This window comes from Colias croceus, chromosome 2 (genome assembly GCF_905220415.1).
Source record: "Colias croceus chromosome 2, ilColCroc2.1".
Taxonomy (NCBI): domain Eukaryota; kingdom Metazoa; phylum Arthropoda; class Insecta; order Lepidoptera; family Pieridae; genus Colias; species Colias croceus.
In genome coordinates, this window is record NC_059538.1 from 6,144,378 (window position 1) to 6,164,893 (window position 20,516).

General features: G+C 38.0%; 1 protein-coding gene across 1 annotated transcript; it reads right to left on the reverse strand.

Annotated features, from left to right (window-relative positions):
* Positions 1–1,138: 1,138 nt before the first annotated feature.
* On the reverse strand, positions 1,139–20,272 carry LOC123705681 (probable nucleoporin Nup54). The gene is made up of 13 exons (XM_045654637.1): positions 19,926–20,272; positions 19,402–19,515; positions 18,841–18,939; positions 18,426–18,664; positions 17,987–18,131; positions 17,630–17,786; positions 17,396–17,504; positions 16,682–16,865; positions 16,361–16,449; positions 16,066–16,233; positions 13,061–13,180; positions 2,649–2,736; positions 1,139–1,376 (listed from the first exon to the last, which is right to left on the reverse strand). Exons 1-13 carry the CDS (start codon positions 19,987–19,989, stop codon positions 1,243–1,245), a joined length of 1,710 nt encoding a protein of 569 aa, XP_045510593.1. The 5' UTR covers positions 19,990–20,272; the 3' UTR covers positions 1,139–1,242.
* Positions 20,273–20,516: the final 244 nt, after the last annotated feature.

The window sequence follows — 20,516 nt, forward strand, 5'->3', positions numbered from 1 at the left end:
AGAAACACGTTCAGTCATCGATCAAAATAATTTCTTAATAAGTAGCATAATAAAAAAAAATAGTGAAAATAGTATGACTATGAAAATAGTATCGTAAAAAAAAAAAACCTACTTTTTATAAGAAATTATTAAAAATCATTATGAAACGTACCTAATACATATATTATTATCTATCTAGGAATTTTTAAGATAGTATAGACCGTTTTTGCCTTCTTATGGCTTTCCCGCTTCATCTATATAAAGGGTGTTTTTTTGCTGGTATCTTTTTGGCAATACTGTTTTTGATAGATCGCGCGTGAATCGTGTCTTGTGTCTTTATCAAACTTGTTCAGTTTGGTCTATAATTTAACCATGAATCGACTTACGAACGAACAATGCTTGCAAATTATTGAATTTTACTATCAAAATGCATGATCGGTTAAGAGAGTGTGAAGTCGGTTAAGAAGTGCGCGATGCACTTCTTCGATTGGCGATTTTTTTTTGTCCAAAATGGAAGAATTGGACATTCCTCACATGTGGTTTCAAAAAGACGGTGCCACATGCCACACGGCACGCGAAACAATAGTCCAATTGAGAGCCGCCTTCGGCGAACAGTTTATCTCACGTTTTGGACCCGTTGATTGGCCGCCTAGATCGTGTGATATTAATGCCTTTGGACTATTTTTTATGCCTACAGAGATAAACCAGCAACGATTCACTGCGAGCCAATATTGAAGCATTTATTCGTGATATACCAGCCGATATGTTGTAGAGAGTGTGCCAAAATTGGGCCTTGCGAATGGGCCATCTAAACCGGAGCCGCGGCCAGCATTTGCATGAAATCATCATCTTCAAACATTAAATTATATTGATCGTTCTATCGATTCCATTATATTACATCAAATTTTTCAAATTTTTTGTGTTTTTTTTTTTAATCAAATCCTATACCTCTTAAAAAATCACCCGTTATATGCAATAGTAATAATATTTAATTTTAAAGAATATTGACCGTAGCTACAAAGCCACTTTGGTCGAACATTATTTTAAATGCAGAAATAAAAAAAACTTATAATACAAATATTTTCTTGAACAAAACGTGATTTCAATACAAATCTATACAATTAAAAAGGAAACAACGAACCAAACTATAAACTATAACTCAGTGCAAAACAACATTTTATTCCCAAAAACACAAAGTAACCAAATTAAGTATTTTTACACAAATTCTTCCCACTATACGGGATAATTGACATTGGTTGTACGCTACGCGCGCACGAGTTTTGCCATCCCCTCCGCGATCGTGTTGAGCGCAACGAGATCCTTCTTGGCCGTTTCCATTAGATGTGCCATACCGCGCTGTTGTAGCGACAAAAATTGTTTCACGTCTTCTTGCGCACCTGGAGTTGACGAAAATATATAAATATACGTATTGGTAATGTAATGAATAAATGAATGTGTAGTAATATAATAATTAATAATTTCCACTACCTACATTTAAACTAAAATTACTATGTTTGTGAAATAAATAAATTTTCTTTTTTGTAACGCAAAGATTTGCATAAAATTTTTTGTGTATACTTACTTGTACTATTGCGTGTTTCAAAATTATATAATAATTTAGGTACCTACCTAAATAAAATAGGTTTTAATTAATTTGTTTCTGAATTATTTTGTCTATTCTTTGTAAGACATAATATAAATTTAAAATTATTTTTGTATTCTACATTCAAGTATGTATTATAGACGTATTTTATCAGTCCAAAGTCCATAGCTCAGAAATAACAAAGACATTACATATATATCTTTATAGCTAAATTTTGTATACGTTTTATCAGTAAGCTGTTTCGCTGTATTGGCTTTATACAAAGCTGCTTTTAATAGCATTATCTATGTAAGGATGTCTTAATAAAATTGTTATAAGACTTCTAAGGAAATATGAATCAAAAGGCTGCTGCTGTTGGCATCAATTTAAAATACTTATACACCTTTTGATCGACAAACGTTAACAGACAATCCAGAAGTGATAGTCTGCATGTTATCTTATATGGCCGTTGATCGGAAAATATGTTTTATATATTTTCGTACCTGTTATATTTAGGTAGGTACTACAATAAATATTTTAAGAGATATGCCTTGGACATCGAACTATCGTGTATGTTTTATGTTTTATTAAATAACTACTATCACACAGCTAAGCATATTATAAAATGAAGTGAAAAAATCGAAATGTGATAGCCTCGTTACATGTGTACGAAACTATTTCTTTTTCGTCATTATTAATTAGACAGAAATAGCACAGACATTAGGTAATTAAAACTAAGCTTATCTATCTAAAAGTTGTTTATGTTAAGACAATCCTGAATATTAAATTATGTTGACTTTTGTTGAATGTAACAAAATTACTTCCGAGTTCCGACGTATCAACTTAAAAGATAAAAAAATATTTTCGCTCTAAGGTAAAGTATAAACAAAATAAGTTTTGATAGTCAAATTAATCAAATAAATACAACAAAACATTTTGGAAAATAATAAAAGAATCTTCTTTCTTATCGCAACCCTAACGAAAAGGAACATCGATGTGATTAATTCAATTACTTTCTCCCTGTACATAGTACAATGTTCATATTCGCGATAAAATATAACATGGTGAGTTCTTAGAAAATGCTTACCCGGATCCAAATGATATCTTTCGTGAGGTGCGCCCGCACTCGCGCTGCGTTGTAGTCGCACTGCGCACAAGAGCTCGTTCAAACGACCCTAAATACAAAAAAAACCTTTATTTCTATATAACCATTAATTCTAAATTGTTCTTCTGAATGATTATATAAAACAGTATGTATCTAAGTAATTGTATGTATCTAAGTAATTCATAAAGACCACTTAAATACACTTTTACGACAGCAGTCGGACCCCTTTCGCGTAACACAAAATTTCAACACTGGTCTGCAAAAAAAATTTTTTTCGCGCTCCTTATTTTTGCACAAGATTATTATAGAAGTGATACTTCTGAACAGAAATTAAGTTTTAAAAAATTTGTATCACGTCCACATTTTTTGTGGTTTAATTTGAAAGAAACCCATTTTTTGTTCTATGAGTACATCGTTATTTTAATAATGAGGTTTAAATATTACAATTAATAATGTAAAGAAAACCATTAAAAACTAAAAGAAAATTTTATTACACATTATTTACATTGTTTTGAATTAGGAGTTTTCTTTTCTTTTAATATTTTATGAGGAGATTCGCAACGAATGGGTCAAATAAAATCAGCAAGCTTTGCTGCCAACTTATTATCTATATTTTACTATATGTATTTTCATTTAGCTTTTCCGTATCTCCTCTCAAACTTCTGGTGAAATCTTTCATAGTGGTCACCAGATACTCTTTTTACAGCTTTAGTCTGCTTAATTTAATAATTTCAGTCTTATAGAAGCTCATTTGCAGTCCTATAAAGACTCGCGCTTTCAATGTTGCGTCGTTGAAAAATCTATAACACGTGATTCTATTTTGCTTTATGGTTGAAATTATACACAAATTTTCATCAATGTATCAGTACTTACAATATTAAAATTTTACCAAAATATTAGGTTAAAATCATCAACCATCCACCTTAAAACTTTACTTTGAACTGAGCGCTGCGGAGTCATGATGAGAACTACGGAAGCCCATAAATTCCCTACAGATTAGTGTAAAAATAATGTCTTTAGTAGATATCGTTCTTGCTTTTTATAAATTCAAATCGTTTTTGTAATGAAAAATATAATATAGACCGAATAAAATAGCATTATTGCAAGAGAGACTACCAAACAATACAGAATTTTGAGGTATTTGAAAACGACAATAAAAAAAAATAAGACGTGATACAAAAAAATATAAAAGCAGATATCAAAAAATGAGCTATCTTTTTTTATAGGTTATCCATCTAAAATCTAAAAGATATATTATACCTTTAGCGCAATGAACCAATTTCAACAGAGAAGAAATATAGGCTATATATGGGCTGATCCATAAATGCAATGTGTTGAACTGTAAACAGGATATTTAATAAATAATTAATCGATGAAGATTGTAGAGTGATGGAAAAGTTCTTACAAGAATAAATTTTAAAATATTAAGAATGTGATATTAAAAATTAGCCATCGCCCTAAACTATCTCAACATTTATCAATATTTTCTCGCACCTTACCGCCCTATTCTACACCGCAAACGCATTTACAACCACAAGGGTGAGTTTGAGAAAGCTACAGCTCTAAGCTTTGTAGAGCTGTATAAATGCATCCCCCCAATTTGGCGTTCTTTTTTTTAAATTCTTTCTGTTGAGAAATGCATATCTGCGCTCTACCACAGTCACACGTGGGGTCATCAAATTGTAGAACTGATGAAATTCACACTTTTTCACGTTCAATGCCCATAACTCGGTAAAAGGGCACATAATGCAATCAAGTTTAACTCAAAAAATTCATTACTCGAATCATATAATAATTAGAATACCTTCCTTGTAATATTAATATTAAATCTTTACAAAAATATATAAATATATAGTGAAAAGATATGCATCAGAATACTAAAATAAACTGAACGTAATTACTCGATAAAAATTCACTAATAATTGAATCGTGAATGTTTCCATAGACATAATATACGATGTATGTGTTATAAAAAGATCAAGAAATTGATAACAATTGTTTATTCGTGACATTCACCTGAGATTCCAGTTACAACCGGTTCATTAGATAAGAATATTATATTAATACCACTACACGCGGCAAAGTAGTGGCTCTTATGTAATTAAATACCAATAAAGGAAACAAAATCACTAGAGGATTCCAATTTCCATTATTACGATAGCAATTATTACACAAATATATGTAAACACAACAAATTGACGACCGTTAAGCTTTGACTCAGTTTTGACTCAAACAAAAATATATAATAAAATAAGGGTGCTTTAAACTTTCGAGCAATTACTCATTATTACGCATGAGAGGTTATTCTGATAATGTAACAATTATGAGTAACTACACAAACTACACAAACTTGTAACAATTATGAGTCATATTATAATTGACCATTATACTTTAAAGTATCATAATGTATCTTAATTCGATAAACGAAGTACGATACTAAAATCAAAATTATCCAAGCTCACTATAGGTACGCGTATAGTTCATACTTTGTATATAATTTAATGAATTTTTTTGGGTAAATTGTTTATTTCCTAGTCAAAAATTGAATTTCTTCCCCTCATACATCCTGAACATACATTCCATATTTTCAAAAGCAGTTCCTTTATTTCTCGTTATTACTCAAGTAGAACTCAAATTAAATTTAGAAGATATTTAACTACCACTATAACCTTCCCTAAAAAATCAGATAATTTAGTATCTCATAAAACTCTTGGATCGGATTCATAGACTTCAGGCGCTACGCACAGCCCTACCACGTACCACATACAATGTCTAAGCACACGTCTGGAGATAGCGACTGATAAGCATCGCGATAGTGAACACGCGGGCTGCGAATGTAACCAAATATTTCAGCCAAGGTCGTGTAAAGTCGCCGATTTATTGCTGATATGTCTGCCAGACTATCTGGTGCAATCGTTTACTACGTCACCGACTATGTAATTCAGTGAATTAATTCAATAATCCGAAAATTTCCAGTTTCATACGATAAATCCGTATCTGTATCTGGTGCGTCCGACCCTAAATTAAAGGTGCATGATATATTGAACGGAAAATTATAATTTAATTCCGAAGACTTGCAAACAACCCCTCGTCCGCAATTGCGTTAAAAAAATGAACTATTTTTTATGCAACAAATGAAAATGAAAAGGTATACAAAATTTCAAACCGAGTATTTACAGAAAATGTGTATTAATTTAATCGTCTAATGACTAAACAATATTTTGGTAATCATTTTATTTGTGACGAAAATATAAATGTTGATGGATATGATGAATATGTATTGGTTTATACGTATTTGCAGATCACAATGATTTTTTTACACATGCTATCTATAGGCATGTCATATAATTCAAGTACGTGAACAAAAGAGTTTTAGTAAGTCTACCTACTCAAAGATAAAACACCGATTTAAGTTTTTTTTACATTCCCACATTGAATGTTAGACGAATGCGTGATAGAATGCAAAGGTCCGCGGCACTTCATCATAATATGATAAAAATATGAAAGCTAGATCTATCACCAAGTTTCTGGATTATATTTTTAGATTTACATCGTTAGATTAGACTAGTATTTTTAGTTATTACTAGAGAATTCATTTTTACTAATATTATAAATGCGAAAATGTTTTTAACAAAATTATTTTCAAGTTGTTTTATTTATTATTATTGTTAACCGACTTCAAAAAAAAGGAGGAGGTTATCAATTCGGCCGGTATGTTTTTTTTTATGTATGTACACCGATTACTCCGAGGTTTCTGAACCGATTTACGTGATTCTTTTTTTGTTCGATACGGGATGGTGTCGAATTGGTCCCATAAAAATTTTATTCGGATAGGCCCAGTAGTTTTTATTTTATGAGCATTTTTGTCTGTATTTGTAAATGTTGCAAGTGTAAGTTTGAAGTCGGTTGTTTTTAACGCAGTTATCACTAATTGTTAAAGTATAACAACTCCTATTTTAAGAGAAAATAAATTCATATTATCATAAATGGGTTCACTTCGACCAATACGCACAAATTTTTCTTTTATTAGATGTATATATGACATGACACTATACATTAATATACCGTTTACTCGATTTATTTTATATATGTATATACTAGCGGTCCGCCCCGGCTTCGCCCGTGGTACATGTTTACATTTTTTCTCCATAAGAACCATCCTCGTACTTCTAGGTATATTATAAAAAAAGAATTAACGAAATCGGTTCAGCCGTTCTCAAGTTATGCGCTTACCAACACATTTTGCGATACATAGTATAGATAAATAATAATATATAAAACTAGCGGTCCGCCCCGGCTTCGCCCGTGGTACATGTTTACGTATTCTCTACATAAGATCCATCCTCGTACTTCAAGAAATGTAATAAAAAAAGAATTAACGAAATCGGTTCAGTTGTTCTCGAGTTATGCGCTTACCAACACATTTTGCGATTCATTTTTATAGTATAGATGTACATACTTATTAAAGTGTCTTATAAATTCACTACAAATATTAAAATTGTGCCTTGGTTGTTATTCATATTAGATTGTGTCTATAGTTGATATCCGACCCTTGGGTCAAACAACTACCTTCACATATCTAGTCTCATTGGTTATGTAGTACACAATAGGTATATTAATTCTAATGCTTTCAATCTTTTTGTACTAATTAGGTTTCTAATATGTAAAATGTATTAGTATGCAATAAATTATTTGATTTGATTTGATTTGAATTGTAATTTTCACCTATAATTCCTCGACACATTTGCTTTATTTCTGCACAATTTTTTTAATTGTTTATTTTTTCTGCAAAATAGCCTGTTACCCCTGAATTACATCTAAATAATATAATATGTAGTACCGTCATATTGGCCAACATTGCCCGCTTTTTATGAACAATTTCAATTTCCGCAAAAAAATTCTATGGTAACGTTAGTATTTTCTGTTAGCATATGTTTTTCTTAGATCGTGTGCATATAATGCTGTAGAAAATTTCATTATTCTTCAACATTTTATTCATTTTTTGTCTGTTTTTGAGGGCGGGTAAAGTTATCTGAACTTGTTGCCAACATTGCCCAAGTCGATTTTTGACGTAAATATGACCTCTAGCCAGATTATATTAAAGTCCAATTCAAAAATGTTGGAAAAGATGTCGTTTACTTTAAAAATCAAAGCAGTATCATGAAAGGTTCCCGACTTTAGTGGCTTTTTTTTTTTTTTTTTTTTATTGACGATAGGGAAGAGCTTGACCACAATCTCGCCTGATGTTAAGCTGAGATGTGGTCTAAGATGGTACGCGCTTCCCTAGAAGGTACCTGTTCACTCTACGCTTGAAGACCCCCATATTGTACTCGTCGGGGAACACAGATTCAGGAAGCATGTTCCAGTCCCTTGCGGTTCGGATAAAGAATGTGGAATCGAACCGCTTAGTCCGGGTACATGGAACGTCCACCATATGGCGATGCCTAGAATCTGTGCGCCTCGACGATCGATGGAAGAACGGGGATGGCGGAACAAGATCGTGCAGTTCCGCAGCGCACTCACCAAAGTGTATCCGATAGAAGACCGATAAGCTAGCCACTCTACGGCGGTGACCGAGGCTCTGGAGTTTTCTGCCTACAAGATCATCGTCGTTAATGAGCCTCTTGGCACGCCTCTCTATCGCCTCAAGCGCCTCCAGCTGGTACTTGGCGGAACCATCCCAGAGGTGAGAGCAGTATTCCATACACGATCGGACTTGTGCCTGATAAAGATTGAGCAACTGTCCCGGGCTGAAATACTGTCTCACCTTCGCCAGAATTCCAAGCTTTTTTGAGGCAACTTGGGCTTTTGATTCTATGAAGGAGCCAAAGTTCAGAGTAGGCGTTAAGGTGATACCAAGAAGCTCGAGGTGGTTAGTTATCGGCACGGACACACCTTGGAAAGTCGGAGTCAGATGGAATGGACTCCGTTTAGCGGAGAATAGACACGCCTGGGTCTTAGACGCATTGAACTTGACCAGATTGGCATCGCCCCAATCGGAGACCGCCTGTAAGGACAAGTTCATGCGATCGACCATCGCCTCTCGTAGAGACTGAATTTGTGCCGTACTGGTTCGCGCATTGGATACATATCTCTCCACAACAGTGCTATCGTCTGCGTACCCATAGATACCGGGTTTCAGCAGATCGTTGATATGTAGCAGGAAGAGTGTTGCGGAGAGAACTGATCCCTGAGGGACCCCGGCATTAGTAGCCATTTGGTCGGACGAGCAGCCGTCGACGACTACCCGAAGCGACCGGTCTCTCAGGAAATCTGAGATCCAGGCACAGAGACCAGCAGGCAGACCGTAGGATGAAAGCTTGCCAATAAGACTATCATGCCAGACCCTATCAAAGGCCTTCGAGATATCAAGGGAGACAGCAAGTGCTTCACCATGATTCTCGATGGCCTCGCTCCAGATGTAGGTGGCGTACGCTAGAAGATCCCCAGTAGACCGGTTTCGGCGGAACCCATACTGTCGGTCACTGAGGAGGTCGTTCGCTTCTAGGTGTGCCAGGAGCCGGCTGTTCAGTACACGTTCCATAGTCTTACAGAGTATGGACGTGACTGAAATTGGCCTGTAGTTGGAAGGGTCGGCGCGACTGCCTTTTTTGGGCACAGGCTGCACGTTGGCAAGTTTCCATGATTTCGGTACTTTTCCAGTCGTCATCGAAAGGCGAAAGAGGCGTGTCAAAACAGGAGCAAGTTCAGGCGCACAGGTTTTTAGAACTATGGCTGGAATTCCATCAGGGCCACTGGCTTTATTCACATCAAGATTCCGCAGCGTTTTGAGAACCTCCGTCTGACGGATGCGAATTTCCGGCATATTCGCCTCGCATCCAGGTAGACTGGGAGGTTTTGCGCTGGCGGAATCTAGACGAGAATTTTCCGCAAAGAGAGTAGCAAATAGGTTCGCTTTCTCTACGGCGGTGTGAGCCAGTGTCCCGTCTGGTTTCAGCAGTGGAGGAAGTGAGGGGCGGCAGAAATTCGATTCAACCGACTTTGCCAGGGACCAAAACGCTTTACTACCGGAGGGGTAAGAAGCCAGTTTGCTCCCTATACGGCTAACGTGGTCGAATCGAGCTTTCCGTAGAGCCTTCTTGCAGGACTTGGCGGCCCGGTTAAAGGCTTTCTTCTTTTCTGATACGTCCTTCGCTTTGCGGTGTCGAGCGTCAACCCAAGCTAGGTATGCCTCATGCTTTAGCGCTTCAGCGCGTCTGCAATCGGCTCTGAACCAGGGCTGAGCTTTGCCGGACATGGCTACGTCCGAGAATGGAATAAAGTACTCCATTCCCTGTCGCAACACATCAGTCACAGCATCCGCGCAGGTCGAAGGGTCTTCAGAAGAAAAGCAGACAGGCCGCCAAGGATATGACGCAAAAAAAGAACGCATCTCATCCCAATCTGCTGACTTGTATTGCCACACGCGCCGAGAGCCCTTAGGACTGGGATCGGGCGGCGAGTAGACAGATACAGATTTCACCAGACAGTGATCGGAGCTGCCAAGCGGCGAGGAAATCGCTACCGAGTAACGGTCTGGATCTGTTGTCAGCAGAAGGTCCAAGCAATTGGCTGTATGGCTCTCAACATCAGGAACCCGCGTCGCTCCTTGAACCAGCTGGGTGAGATTCAATGCTATAGCGAGTTTACGCATCTCTCTCCCAGCGAGGTCAGTGCACTGGTATGGGTATAGCCACTCCTGGTGGTGGGCATTAAAATCCCCCAGTAACACAAGCTGAGCGGAAGGGTATTTGTGTTGAGCAGCGTCCGCCGCCTTACTTAGGTACTCTGTGAGCCTGATCGTCTCCTGGTCTCCGCTGTGCGCCCGGTAGACACATGCATAGAGAAGCTTCTCTGGGCCTGTGTCCACCAGCATCCATAGTACGGAAAAATGGGGGTCTTCAAGATACCGGAGACGCCGACAACAGATGTCGTCTCGGACGTACGCGCACACACCTGACCGAGCTTTAAAATTGTGCTCCAGGGTGTAGCCGGGATAAGAAAGGTACGCCAGATCAGACGGACATCTTATCTGCGTCTCCGTGAGGAACAAGATACAGGGTTTATGAGTCTCCAGGTGTAAGTGGACTGCAGCGAGATTTGAGTGGAGACCTCTGATGTTAGTGAGGTCCACTTTTAGCGAGAGGGAGTGCTGCCGCTGTGCAACCTTATTTCTGTATCTTGCTTTCATGATTTTGTTAGAGGAGAGTGAAGTAGGTGTGAAGACGGCAGTGAATCGAGGCGCGTAACATCAGGACCAGAGACACACACTTAGCAGCCGCATTATTGGGGACTAGTCTGGAGACTGCGGGGACGCCCGAGCCCCCCCAAGTTGTCCATAGGGCCCTCTCATCCGGTCGCCGACCGGCACTATGGCGCAACTTGGGATTTTTCGCTGGTTGGCGGGGCAGCCTTTCGCGAGTGGCTAGCAGGCTACTTGGGCCCCCTACTGACCAGCGGTCGGCCAGCGGTGCACCGTGCCTCGGATCCCGCTACCCTCCATGACTAGCCACCAGATGCAGAAACGTCAGTGTGCGTCAGATCGTCCCGATTGTCAAAGCGCAACTGATTCGACCCGTCTTCACTAAGGCTACATCAGCTTCATCGAGTCGGAACACGGACGCTTGGCGACTCGTCTTCAGCTGATGGGTGGTCATTCTAGCCACGACGATTGTCTCCCACCATGTCACCTGTTTAGCACCACCCAGGGGCCACGTGTAGGGTTTCAGAGTTCTGGGTATACTCCTACGGACGGAGGTGACTCGGCCCCCAAAAAAAGTAAGGCTGGGCAAAGTAACCCAGGTATTTTTTCTATTTTCATACAAATCGCATTTCGCTTTTCCAAAAGCTTAGGGTTGGTACATCTCAGTAAGATGAGCATGACTTCCGATTTCTTTTACTGCAAATATTTCGTAGTAGGATTATGTTGTAGGCAATAAAAAGATAAAAAAAGCAAAACAGAATATTGTTCAGTGAGTATTTAATAAAAATAAACATATTTTTACATTTCAGTTGTGCTTAAAATTCAGCAATTTAACTTTATTTACCATGGTTCTTTCCGGGAGACCAAATTAAGCTTATTTTTCCGAAATTAACCGAATAGAAGTAATATTATTAACTATCAAATTATGTGGTAATATGAAATGTGCCAACCCTAAGCATTTTTTGATGGTGGGCAATGTTGTCAAATATAGATCGCTACATTATTGGGTAATTTTGCCCACCATTGTAACTTTTGTTTAAAACATCCTTCAGTGGTAATAATAGCATTAAAACACTCTTCAAACATTATTTTATAACATGTTATGAGTAAAAATAACCTGTGTTTTAGCCATCATGCAAAAACTATCACTTGAATTTCACCATTTTTTGCCCGCAAAATCACACATGATATTCGACGAGTTACAACAAGTTGCTGATTTAAGTTAGTGACACACACAATAGGCAGTGTTGTCATACATATAACCTATTTTACACCAAATACTATTAATGTTGCCAAAGTATAAAGGTATTTTTGCAATTTAAATTTTTTCTTATGAATTGATTTTTGGGCAAAGATACCCCTGTGGGCAATGTTGGCCAATATGACGGTAATTAATAATATTAAATCTTTTTTATTTTTTACTTTTCCGTTTTTGAAGTCGGTTGTTTTTAACGTAATTATTATCTACTATATAAGTCGGGATTTCCTTCCGGACGCTATAACTCCAGAACGCAGCAACCGATTTCCACGGTTTTGCATTTGTTGGAAAGGTCTCGGGCTCCGTGAGGTTTATATAGCAAAGAAAAGATGTCTCTGGTTGCGAAACGGAGTTCGCCCGGTTTGCTAGTTATTTAATACTTTTTAGTGAATCAAAGTTACTTGCTACATTTCAATTAAGGGCCGATTTTTCAATCCTTGGTTAAAATTTATCCGTCCAATAAACTATTACACGAACATTTTAAAATGTCACCTGTAAACTGTCAAATACGGACAATTAGAAAACATTTTTGAAATGGTATTTTAATACGTTATTCGATGAATAAGTTTTAACCAAGGATTGAAAAATTAGCCCTTAGTCAGATCAGACAAAAATGCTCATAAAATAAAAACTACTGGGCCTACCCGAATATTTTTTTTATTCGACACTATTCAAATCAATATCGACACTAGTCAAACAAAAAAAGAATCACGTAAATCGGTTCAGAAATCTCGGAGTAATCGGTGTACATACATATAAAAAAACATACCAGCCGAATAACCTCCTCCTTTTTTTTGAAGTCGGTTAAAAACTAGTATATTTAAATTCCGTCTCTGTCAACAAAAATCCTAGAATAAAAGGTGACTCGAAAAGAGGACCAATGGAAAATTTACCAAAAAAAATGTATGATAAATATCTACAAATCATAATTACATTATAAAGAGGCGGAGCAGCTAACTGCGAGGCTAATTCTTGAAGTCTCGCCCGCGAAGCCTCCTCCTCCGGACTGAGAGCCGCACCAACACGACCCACCACTTCTTGGCGTGCAATAATCTGCAAATGAATAATATTTATTTTACTACGTTTTACCGCAAATTAAAAAGTGATAAATCTTTTTTTTTTTTATTCAGAATTCTTGTAAAAAGCTTTCTTTAATAATTTTATAACACCGTAAACCTAACCAATTAAAGTACATAAGACTGCAAAATTAGAAGAATATGATATTTCGTACATGTATTTGGATAGGTAAATTTTCAAAAATGTTTTTTTTTTTTTTTTAATAGTAACACTAGCAATAGGGCTGGCGACTCACTTGGTGGTAGGTGATAGACGCCGCCCATGACGATCACAGCGTTGGGAACACTGCGATCGTATTGCCGGCTTAAGAAGGATGTTGGGTTTTCAGGAAGGTGTAGGCTCTTTGTTTGAAGGTTCCCATGTCGTACTGGTTGGGGAACACGGAAGGTGGTAATTTGTTCCACAGGAGTGTGGCTCGGGGCAGGAAGTGCCGTCAGAAACGCACGGTTGAGGAGCGCCATGCATCCAGGTGGTGTGGATGATATTTTTGCTTGTGTCGGGCAGTGCGGTGGTGGAATTCTGCAGGTGGTATTAAGGCAAATAGTTCCTCAGAACACTCCCCGTTGTATATGCGATAAAATACGCATAGAGTCGCAACATCGCGCCTCAAAGCCAGAGGATCCAGCCGATCGGTGAGCTCAGGTAGGTCGACAATGCGGCAGGCACGACGCTGAAGGCGATCAAATGGAAGTAACTGATACTGGGGTGCTCCAGCCCATAGGTGAGAACAGTACTCCATGTGTGGCCGAACTTGAGCATTGTAGAGTAGTAGGCGATGAGCTGGCGTGAAGTACTGTCTCGCTCTTGCGAGCACCCCAAGTTTCTTAGAGGCTAATTTAGCCTTGTCTTCCAGATGACCGCGGAATTGTACGTCGCTCGCAATGTCGATACCGAGAATTCCGATGCATGGCATGGCTTTGAGAGGAGTATTCTGGAATGTAGGTGACACTGCAAAAGACCTATTTTTAGCTGAGAATGCGCAAAATTGCGTCTTTGAGGAGTTAAACTGAACAAGATTGTTTTGGCCCCATATTGAGACTTCTTTAAGAGATTTCTCAATTTTAGACACAAGTTGTCTTCGATGCTTATCCACTTGGTCCTGAGAGAGATTTGCAAGACCGGTATATGCGGCGTCGCCCGTGCTATCGTCGGCATAACAGTGTATGTCACGTACTTGCAACATATCATTAATATGCAAAAGGAATAGCGTCGGCGACAGCACGCACCCCTGTGGAACACCAGCATTCACAGGCAAGGATTCTGAGCATGTTCCGTCGACAACGACCTTAATGCTTCGTGCCTTGAGAAAGCTGGCTATCCAGTTGCATAATCTCTCAGGTAGTCCGTATGAAGGCAGCTTGGAAAGGAGCCCTTTATGCCACACCCGATCGAATGCCTTGGCCACATCTAGACTAACTGCCATGGCTTCCCCCTTACTCTCAATTGCAGATGCCCATCGATGGGTCAGATAAACTAAAAGATCACCAGCCGAGCGATTTCGACGGAAACCATACTGGTGGTCGCTTAACAGCTGGTGACCTTCTAGATACTGTAACACCTGGGAATTTATGATGGATTCCATCACTTTTGAGAATAAGGAGGTAACCGCAATCGGCCTGTAGTTTTTCGGGTCGGAGCGGGTGCCTTTCTTCGGTACAGGGTGAATCAGGGCGGACTTCCAAGTGCTTGGGACTATGCTAGAAGTGTAAGAGCATCGAAACAGACGCGTAAGAATTGGAGCTAATTCAGGAGCACAAGATTTGAGAACTATTGCAGGAATTCCGTCTGGCCCATTCAACTTATGTATATCGAGTGAAAGAAGAGCTCTACGTACGGCGTGTTGTGTGAATTTTACGTCAGCCATTTTGCTGTTGCAGCATGGGATGGAGGGTGGAACTCTTCCTTCATCATTCAGGGTCGAATTCGATGCAAAGAGTGTGGCCAATGTATCGGCTTTCTCGTTTGCAGTGTGGGCCAGTGTCGTCATCCTTACGTAGAGGAGGAAAGGATGACTTGCAAAAGTTCCCCTGAACGGCTTTGGCAAGTGACCAAAATGCACGTATGCCAGAGGAGTCTCTCGCCGATTCTTCGGACGAACTCTGCTTTGGCTTTTTGGATGTTCTTCTTGTACTGTCGTGAGGCAGCATTAAACCTTTTTTTTTAGATCCTTAGCATATTGTCCTTTCTTGCTATGGCTTCTACCCAGGCCGTTTAAAGCGGGATGCCTTTTTGCAGGATTGTCCCAGCCAGGGTTGGGACTTGCCGCCGACGGGTACCACAGAGTAAGGAATAAAGAGTTCCATACCCTGCGTGACCACATCGGCGACTAAGTCAGCGCAAGAATCAGCGTCCTCGGATGCAAAGCAAATCTGACTCCATGGGTAGGACGCAAAGAAGGTCCGCATCCCGTCCCAATCCGCCGATCTATAATGCCAGACATGACGGTAGCTTGCAGGTCTAGGTCGGAATTTTCGTGCGACAGGCACAGTACTCCGCACCAGGCAGTGATCGGAAGACCCCAGTGACGCTATAACTGCAACATGGTAGTCATCAGGATGAGATGTTAGTATGATCTAAAAGGGATGGTATTTGGTCCTCCACGTCAGGAATCCTAGTGGGTGTGGAGACGAGCTGAGATAGGCCGTATGACAGTTTAGAAATAAGTTGCAAATAAGTTTCATTCCTTCAATACCTGTACAGTGTACACACATAATGTAATGCTACATGCCTAAGCAAAAGTAGCCCCGTGGCCACTTACACGATTTTAAACTTTGCCGCTCAGCGTGTCCGACGCCTTGCGCAAGTAGCTCGCTTGCAGCTGCGACTGGGACGTGTCCGCCACTGCTAACACCCACACATACCTGCAGCAGCGTGTGCCGGAGCGAGTGCAGTCTAGCGGCTAGCTGCGCGAGCGTGGCGGCGGACGCGGCGCGGCGCGTGCGCAGCTCGCTCAGCGTGTCCGACGCCTTGCGCAAGTAGCTTGCTTGCAGCTGCGACTCCGACGTTTGGCATTGCGCGCGGAACTTTATCTGGAATTTAAAATACGTTAAAATACTATTGTATAAAATTTGAAATATTATGTACTTAAAATGAGTACAAATTGCTTGAACACGCAATTTGAATTTACAAGTCAATATTTATTTTAATTAGTTTTACCTCGGAAAATCCAACGATAGGCACGGGAATGTAATTTTGTGGATCGGGATTATCAGCTTGGGCTTGTTTCCAGAGCCTCATATCCATTCCTGAAAACGAATATAAATTGAATTTACTAATAACAACAAAATATTTACTAATAAGGTGTCTATATTTTTAAACTTCTTAGATATGAATCGCGACTTGAAACCTCAAGTCACTCAATCAAGTCAATCACAACACTTGGATTAATATTATATGTACTTCATTTTTCAAGATTTTTCTTTTTTTAAAGTAGGAAGTCAAATAAAAAAAATATAATAAGCAAATAAGATAGTGTACCTGGCGGAGGCGTCTGCAAGTACTGATCCAACATCTGTGGCGTGGGCCGAGTGACGGGCGTGACCGCAGCGCAGCCCGCACCCGTGAGCGCATTACGCGCAGCACCCGCATTCAAAAAAGCGCTCAGTTCGGATGCGCTAATGTGGGACCCGCCCGCGCCCTTGTCCACTACGTACACCACCACCTAGAAATGGGATGGTGATCCTTACTCATATTATAAATACATATATAGAGTGTTTGTCTGTCTTTCACTTCACAGTGGAGCAATTTTATGTTATTTTTGTGACTGGAGATAGGTTCGCGAGTGATATAGGTTTCTTTTACCGCGAAGAAACATTCCTATGGGGGAAATATGTTTCCAACAACAAAGACTTAATATGTACACAAAATCCATACTAATATTATAAATTCGAAAGTATCTCTGTCTGTCTGTCTGTTACTCAATCACGCCTAAACTACTGGAACCAATTTGCATGAAATTTGGTATGGAGATATTTTGATACCTGAGAAAGGACATAGGCTACCTTTTATTGCGAAATATGTACCACGGGCGAAGCCGGGGCGGACCACTACTTTTCAATAAAATAAAAATTATAAAATAATCCAAAAAACTAAAAAAAAATAAAAGCTTTATTTTTGACTACTGATTTTATATTGCAAATGCTGCAACTATTTCTGATTATCTTTTTTGTCAATTTTCGCAACCGCACATACCTGGCATTTTTTATCTGAAACAGCTTTTACAGATTCAATGTTCACAGCTAAATTAGGTTTGTTCCCCAGGAGGCCAGATAGAGAAGTTATAAAACCTTGTTGATTATTTCTGAAAAAAGGAAATACAATAATTACTTATTCTCATAACACGGATTAACCTTTTATAAAGCGATCGTAGTTAATTAAAGAAATCGTATAAACATTTTAGACCGTTATACAATATTCAATACATACTTGATTTCCTGTTCAGGCTTTGAAAATATCATAGCAACATGTCCATCCTTATCTTCCTTCCCACCAAGTCTAGAATACCCCACAGCCTTAAATCGGCACAATGGGTTTTGTTCATTTAATTCTAATGGTGGTGCATTGCGGCTGTAGTAAGCTTGGCCTAAATAAAAAAATATGAAGCCTTTAATTGAAATTATGTCTGAAAAATTTTCTACCACAAACAATTAACTATCAACATACATTAAAACAAAAAATTATGAACTTCTGTTTGATAAAATATTTAAAATAAATAAATAATGTTCTAAATACCAAGATAAATAGAAAGATAAATATACAAAATAATTAGGAAATTAGTCTCACCAGTTCCCCATTGTGCTTGCAAAAGATTCCACTTTGCCAACACTTGGTCTCTCTCATCTCCAAAAACATTGCAATTGAATACTGCTGCAACAAGAGCTTCATGTGCGTTTGTTGGTCCTTGAGGTTGTTGCTGCTGTTGCTGTTGCTGAGAATCAATATAGTTTTAAAAAGCATGATGAACAAAATTGAACAAAAAATTTTTCAATCTATTAAATATCTTTTTTTTTGTTATATGTTCATACCTGTAATTTTAAAACATGGAGACAGAGGATGAGGTGTGAAAGAGGATTAATAACTCAGGCCCCGGAATCACAGACACAATAGAAAATCTATTGTGTTGTGGACCGATCGGACCGCTTGGGGCTCAATGGGTTAAATAAAATAATAAAAAATCATTTTAAGAATCAGTAAGTTCTGAAGTAATTAAATAAATTCAAACCTGTTGCTGCTGTTGCTGACCAAACGCTGGTGTTGTCCCAAGACCAGTTCCAAACCCACCAAAACCTGTTGTAGCAGGTTTACCGAATGTAGAACCAAATGATGATCCAGTACCAAATGTAGATGTTCCAAATGTATTTGTTCCAAATGTTGGTGCTGTACTGCCAAATGTTGATGTATTAGTGCCAAAGCCGGAAGTGGTACCAAATGAACCTGTACCAAATGTGCCTGTTCCAAACCCTGTAAAGTTATAACTTATATATAGAACCATTTATTATCATCTCTCCATAATTCATATTCTATTTCTGTTAGTTTATTTCAAGCAAAAAATAAAATAATTGTGTGGCAATATGAAATAAGTAATATAAAACACAAAATTTATCTTTCTTCTAACCATTCAATTAGAATGAAATTACCTGTAGTTGGTTTAGCTGCAGTTGAGCCAAAACCTGTTCCACCAAACAATGATGGTGCTGTAGATGCAGGAGTAGTGCCAATGCCACCAAATGGGGTTGCTGGAAAAACCACTTGAATTGAGCATTTATGATTTATTTCATTTAATATTATGTACATGTATCATCCTTAATATTGTTATAGTGAAAAATACACAGTATAATTAATATCCAAAAATTTAATAATGTATTCTGTATAATTTATATAGTAAAAAATGCAGTGAAGCAGTTTTGCACAATATACAGCGTGAAGCATTAGAACTCTATTCTTTATGATTCTCTAATTCTCTCGAAAAATTGAATTTGCCTCAGTTTCTGCATTTCCTTTTGTCTACTTACAATACATAAGCAAACATCAGAGCATACAGTGATAATTATTGAAATTTATCATTTAATAAAAGTACAGCTATATGTCATCTCGCTAATATAAGTATATCCAACTGAAGACTACGGTTTGAATATTCATTGAAACATATTTATCTATTTTATTTTCTAAAATTATTAAACTATACGCATATAACTTACCAGTATTAGTAGTGCCAAAGCTACCAAATCCTGATGATGTTGTGCTTGTTCCAAAACCACCAAATCCTGCAGTGCTTGTTGTAGCAGTATTTGTACTTCCAAATGAAAATGACGCTGCAAGGAAATATAATAAATATATAGCATAAATATGAAGAAATTGAATTGTATTGCGGATACCAATAACATCAGTGGGTATGAATACGATTAAATTATATTGGTCTGCTTGTTAAATTACAGTTAGAGAAAAAATACAAAGAATAAAAAGGGTTTATTTTAGGCTATTATTGCCAATAAAACCATAAAAAATAGTGTTATACTGACTAAAAATAAATTTCTAAATTTCGACTAAGTCCAGATGCCTTTGTAAATGAGTATATTATAACTCGATTATCTCGAAAACTATCAACTTTAGAGAAAAAATACAAAGAATAAAAAGGGTTTATTTTAGGCTATATTTGCAAAAAAAATTAACTTTTACATAGCCCTGTACACCCGGTACACCCTGACCCATTTTCTGCACTTACGTTTAGCTGCTGATCCAAACGGCGCGGCTTGTGAAGTTGTAGCAGACCCAAACGAAAAAGACATTTTTATAATGTGAGCTTAAATGTGAGTCTGTTCCAATATTAGTTAGAGGTTCGCCAATTATTATTCAACAAACGCTGGATTAAAAACTTTCTTGACAATACAGGTTTTCTTTTAATCACGAACAGTTTATTACATTTTACTATTTCTTATTTGCGGTTATTTATTGTTTTATTGTATAGACTGAAACACAACAAATACATAACCACAAATTCAAAATTGACCACAAATTTTAAATTATCAATTGACAGATAACAGCTTTACTTTCAAGTAGTGTCATTGGTGGTGTCAGTGTGTCATTGCTTCAAGCAAAGAGAATACAAATAGGTACCTACGGATTCCTAGTCCTCAGAGCAATTATTGCTCTGAGCTTTAGTCTTTGGTACATTGCCAAATAGAACAATTAACTACATAATAAGTAGTAATGAAAACTCCTCTAATTAACGAACAAAAGTTTAATTACATATTATACGCAAAATATAAATTTTTTATAATTTAATTTTAGAAATAGCAATTTTAAAGACTAGACT